This window comes from Pteropus vampyrus, unplaced genomic scaffold (assembly GCF_000151845.1).
Source record: "Pteropus vampyrus isolate Shadow unplaced genomic scaffold, Pvam_2.0 Scaffold852, whole genome shotgun sequence".
Taxonomy (NCBI): domain Eukaryota; kingdom Metazoa; phylum Chordata; class Mammalia; order Chiroptera; family Pteropodidae; genus Pteropus; species Pteropus vampyrus.
The window spans coordinates 19,918-25,884 of NW_011889633.1; the positions used below are offsets into that span (position 1 = coordinate 19,918).

At 56.5% G+C, this 5,967-nt stretch overlaps 1 protein-coding gene across 1 annotated transcript in view; it reads right to left on the bottom strand.

Annotated features, from left to right (window-relative positions):
* Positions 1-5,967, bottom strand: part of PQLC1 (PQ loop repeat containing 1) — a 20,530-nt gene that overhangs the window by 8,200 nt on the left and 6,363 nt on the right. The window contains exons 2-3 of the mRNA XM_023526408.1: positions 4,748-4,824; positions 4,175-4,228 (exon numbers count right to left, since the gene is read on the bottom strand). Coding sequence (XP_023382176.1) covers positions 4,175-4,228; positions 4,748-4,824 — 131 coding nt within the window. The remainder of the gene's footprint in view (positions 1-4,174; positions 4,229-4,747; positions 4,825-5,967) is intronic.

A 5,967-nucleotide genomic window follows, 5' to 3' on the forward strand; every position in this document is an offset into this window, starting at 1 on the left:
GGAGAGGGACAGTTTCCAAAAGGGTCTCCCACAGCTGTCACAGTGACCTCATGCCCCGTGTGGTGGCAGCGACACACCTTTGAGACGAGACAACAGGACAGATGGTGAGCCCAGCCTGCGGCCCTGAACCCACATCTCGCCTGCAAGTCCCAGGGTGCAGAGGAACTGCAGGGGCCGCAGGCCACCCTAACTGCCTGGGCCCAGAGGCCCGCCGTCCCCCGCCCCCGCAGTGGCTCCCACACACCCCCGAACCTCCACGCACTCGCAGCCAGACCCCGATAGAGACAAGGCGCGAGCGGCAGGAAATAATTCAAGCCGCATCCGAACGGACGTACAAGGCACAGGGAAGAAGGTGGACCCAGGCCAGCCAGGCCACGGGCAGAGGGAGGAAGGCCCCCAGGACGCCACCCCCCTGGGCAGACGGAAGCCGACAACACTGTGCTTCTTTCCTGCTTTTAAACCGAGGGGGGAGATGGGTGGCTGGAAATATGTGACCGTCCTCGCTGGCGGCTCGGTGACAGCAGCAAGAAAGCACTGTGGGGTCTTTGTGAGGAGCCACCACTGCCGAGATGGCACGTCCAGGCTGCGAGATGCTAAAGCAGGACAAGGCCCAGCCGGCAAGAACATGATCCCCCAGGGCTGGGGGCTGGGGACCCGATGAGTCACCTTCCAAAGCAGCGAGGGAAAGTCTCTGAGGTCAGGAGCCAAAGGGGGACCTGGGCCTGGGCCAGACGCCTCTGTCCGGGTGTCCGGGCCCCTGGCTCGTGGCCGCAGCTGCCCCCAGGGCCGCTGACTGCACCGGGCTGGGGGGCATGCGGGCCTTGAGGGCCCGATTTCAAAGGCTCAAAACAGGAAAAGGACGAGAAACTCCCATTGGAATGTGACAGTGGGTTCGCGGCGGAACGAGGAGGTTTTGGTAAAACGCGTATTAACACTCATTCATTTCACCGCTTTCTTTCCCTTTCCTGATGCGCTCCCGGGAAACTTTAACTTACACACGTGGCTCGCTTGCTGGCTGGCGTCGCCTGTGACGCAGCCCAGCCAGGGCTGTCTGGGGTCTGGAGGCCTTTAATGTCCCCGCCGCGTGGCCCTGAGGGCCTGAGCTGGACACAGGTGCAGAGAACACCCACAGACCACAGGCTCCGCAGGCTCGCAGGTGGGGCACACACGGCCCGGCAGCAGGCGGTGGCCGCACCCCTACGCGGGAGCCAGGCGCCCGCCTCCTCTACCCACGTGCAGTCACGGGCTCCATGCCACCTTGCGTGTGGCACAGGAGGGGACAGCAAGCGCAGGAGCTCAGCGCCCCACGGTCAGCTGCGCCCCGGCCAAGGACACCAAGGATGAGTGGGGACAGGGGCGCTGCTGACATCCGGGCAGAGCAAGGGTCACCATCTGCACCCACAGTGAGAGGCCACCCCAGCAGGGGGTGCAGGGCTCCCGAAGGAGACGGGTGAGGCACGGGCCTGGCATTAACGAAGGCCCTGGGGCCCCGGCCTGCCACTTGCTGCTGCACAGCCACCTGCCTGGCAGCCTGACCTCTCTGTGCCTCAGTTTCCTCACCTGCAAAGCAGGGGAAGTCACAGCTCTCTGCAAGGCCCGCATGAGAACTAACAAAACACTGCCTGCCGTGTACTGAGTGATCATTGTCGCCTGTGTTTAAAACTAAGCCCACGGGGCTGGGGGCCACACCAGCCTCTTTCCCAGCCATAATGACTCCCACAGGCCGCACCTCCATTAGTGACAGTTACACCCGCTGGGAGGAGACACTCACTAACTGTCAGTCCCGCCGAGCCCAGAAGGACCTGCGTCATCCCCAGTGATGGAGACCCAGCCTGGCCCTCCCACCTGGCAGCCCCCGGGCTCTGTCCTGGTCACCATCCTCCTTCGCAATCTGCAGTCGCACCCCCTCTCGGGGGAAGGGCTGTGTCCTGAGCCGGGCAGCGGCTGCACCCAGTGCCTGGCCCGTCTCGAGGTGGCAGGACGCGGGGGCCCCCTGCAGGCTGAGCAGACGTGGGGTCAGAACAAACGGCTCCTCACTGAACGAGGCGGGAAGCCGAGTCCCCACTGAACGAAGCAGGGGAATGCGCCGATTGTCCGGGAAGACGGGGCCGCTCGCCTCTCACGGGGCCCATGGGGCCAGGGACCGGTCTCGAGTGGAAAGGAACGCCTCCGGGGGCGCTGGGAGCAGGGAACAGGAGGGCGGCCCAGGGACCCCCCATCACAGCTGATCTAGATTTGGGGAGCGCGGGTCAGGGAGTGGCTCCCGAGGACAAGGCGATACTGACGGGAGCCCCCCCCCGCACGAGGGGACACTGGTGACGCTGCTGCGGCCACGGCGGGACATGCCGGTGACGCTGGCACGGACGCTGCCTGCGACGTGCAGGGGGCACGCGTCTGTCTGTAGGAAGCAGGTGCTAGAGCATCTGGGGGTCGGCAAGCATCAAGTCAGAAGAGAAAGCCCATGGGCAAAATCGACACCAGAAGTTGCTTTGGGGGAAAAAATCAATAAAATTGACAAACCTTTAGCTAGAATGACCAAAGAAAAAGGGGAGATGCAAATTGCTAAGGCAAGAACTAGGCGGGCCTTCCCCATCCTCACAGAAGCGAAGAGGCTCATGGGGGACACGGAGAACGATCGTAATCTAGCGCATGAGGTAACTCCCGTCAAATGGACGAATCCAAAACAGAACTACGGAAACTCACTCAGGAAGAAACGGAAAAACTGAATTGACTTAGGACAAGAGACTGATCAGTAATTTTGAAACTGCCCACAAATAAAGCGCAGGCCCAGACGGCTTCACTGGACAGTTCCACCGGACGTTTGGAGAACTGACGGGCTTGCAGTGAGCGGTAAACAAGCCCCAGAAGAGAATGGACAGTGTAGTAAACATAAACAATATCGTCAAACTTGCTGAGAGACTAAAACCAATTATTCCAGCCACTAGAAAAGAAATAATTATGTGACATTATAGAGGTGCTAATCACCACTACAATGGCAATCGTGTTACATCATATAAATGTATCAAATTAACATGAAAACTTTAAATTTACAGAATGTTATATGTCAAATATATTTCAATTTATTTATTTTATTCGATTTATTTCAAATTTTTTAATAAATAAAGAATCGATATCAATCTTTCACAAACTCTTCAAAAAAAATAGCAGAGAAGGGAACATTTCTAATGCCCAACTTATTTATATGGCCAGTCTATCCTGACACTAAAACCAACATCATCACAAGAAAAAAAAAAGATCAGTATCTCTCATGAATATGGACACGAAAATCATTAACATAATATTTATAAACAGAATCTAAGAATTTATGAAAAGGATTATACGTCATGATCCAATGGAATTTACTCCAAGAATGCAAAGTTGGTACAACATACAAAAATCAATGTCTGTAATACAGTATAGTATCGTAATAAAAAAGGAAAAACCACAAGGTCCTCTCAACAGACACAGAAATGCATTTGACAAACTTTAACATCCTTCCATGATAAAAATACTCCACAGACCCAGAGTCCACTACACTCAGTGGCAAAAGACCAAAGGTCTTCTCACCAGGGGCAGATACAAGGTGCAAACCCTCTCGTCACTTCCAGGTGGGGGGCGGGGGGCATTAGGCAAGAAAAAGAAAAGCTTCCAGGCTGGAAAAGAAGAAGTAAAACTATCTGTTTGCAGATGATGTCGCCTGAGGCACAGAAAATCCTCGAGCGTCCACTAAAAAGCTATTAGAACTAATAAATGAGTTCGGCAAAGTTGCAGGATACAAGATCAATGTGCAAAAATCGATTTTATTTCTACAAAGTAGCAATGAACAGTCCAAAATGAAATCAAGAAAACAATTTCATTTACCGTAGCGTCGAAAAGAATAAATACTTTAGACCGAATTTAACAAAAGAACTCCAGAACCTGTTCTCTGATCCTTCCTGCTTCCTCCCCACCCTCCCTCGCCGCACGCAGGAAGCGGGGGCAGCCTCTAGACTACTTCGGGCTCAGGAAGAGCCGGCCACGGTTGGTCAGACTGCAGGAGTCGCGGCCACACTGGTAAAATGAGTCGCATGCATGGTCAAGACGCAAGCGCAGACGGCAGTCACAACAGAGCGACAGAGCTGCAATGAAAGGGAGCCAGCGTCCGGCGGGCGGCCTCGTGCAGCACGGTACGTACCCAGATGCGGCCGCCTGGGGGGGACTTTGGTTTCTTCATCCTTATTATCTGCAGCTACATTTAGAAAGAGGGGGAGACAGAGAAGAGAAAAGACAAAACAGTGGTTTAAACGCTGACGGGGAGCGCACCTCCCAGCCCTTCCTGCGTTTCCTTTTCAAAAAAAAAACTGTTGGGACAGAGAGAGCACACGACTTCGGCTCACGTGCACTAGGAAATCTACTTTCGAAATCTATGTTTCTCCAAACCTACCCTCTTCTAAAATAAGTGCTTAGAATAAGGGGAGGAAATTCTGGGCCAAAAATGAGAAGTCACCACATTTGCATTTAACTCCTGAGGTCGGAGGTGGCACAAAGCCCGCTGCAGCCCTGTGGCGCTGGTGGGGAGAGGCACGGCGGACGCTGGCTCCCCGCGCAAGCCCTGGCTGCTGCGCAGTCCCAGGGTCGAGACGCCACAGAACACAGGACGTGGGAAGCATGGAGACGGTGCCACCTCACAGCAAGGTGACCCAGCCCAGGAGCACCTGACACGGAGTGATGACTCCATTCTGAGCACCTGCCCCTCTGAGCAGCCCACCCCCATCTGAGACCTCCCTGCTGTCACCGCTCCAGGACGGCTGCCCGAGGCCCTCGAAGGGAAGCAAAGCCAGGTGCCTGGGGTCAGAAAGCAGAGGTGGGATCAAAGGCTGAGTGTCATCTACTGCAGGCGATGTGGACTCTACCTAAACGTGGAAATTCAAGAGCAGCTGAAAGCAAACAGCAGCACATGGGCCGCACCTCCCCCCCGGCCGCCCCTCCCTGCAACGCCCCCGGGTCATCTGGGTCAGTTCCGGAGTCCAGTGGATTTTCTCAGCCTTTTGCTTCTGTTTCTTGGATTTAGACCAATCTCGCCATTCATTGGCACCTCCTCTAAAGATCAAGGTCCCAGAAGGGGGGGGGGGCACCCAGGGAGGGGTGTGCGGGAGCACGCTCAGCTAGGCTGCCTGTGCAGACGGGGGTCTCCCGTCACAGCAGGGCGCTGACGTGCTCACGAGCGGGCAGAGGCGAGGCCCTTGTGAGTCCCTCTGCCACCTCAGGTGGACTGGCTGGAAAGCAGCATGGCCAGACCTGTGTTTTAGACAAATGCCTCTGAGCAAGACAGACGAGGACAGGGACGCTCGGGACGTGTCCGGCAGCGACAGCATCCTCGGGTCAGACTGAATGCACACCCGCTCCAGCCCCGCCCACATTTCCCCAGAACTCCACCACTCCCCACCAGGAGGTGGCGCCTGTGTCCTGACTGTGGTGGGCCTGTGGCTACCGCAGAAGTGGAGCTGGACCGGCCCCAGGAGCAGAGCTCTGAGACAGTGAAGCCTGGTCCTCCCTCTGACACACCCCTCAAAACCTGGGCCAGTCCGCATGAAGAGGCCCCGTGTGGATGTTCCAGCAGAGAGCCCACCGAGGTCCCAGCCGACGGCCACACCAGCCCCAGACAGGTGAGGGAGGGCAGGGTGGGCAGGTCCTGAGAACCCAGCTCCTACTCATGCAACATGTGGCAGCCTCGCGGCTGGAGAGCTAAGGGTCCCAAGTCCTCACTGGCTGTAAGGTGAAGGCCGCCCACCTTGAGGACCACGCCTCTTCCACCTCCAAAGCCAGCAAGAGTCCTGTCGATCAGTGTCTGACTAGCTAGGGGCCCTGTGACGATGCTGGGCCACTCGACAACGCAGGACAACCCCACTCAAGGCCCCAACCTCAATCACAACTGCAAAGTCCTGCTGCCACATGATGTGACACATCACAGGGTCTCAGGTGTGGACA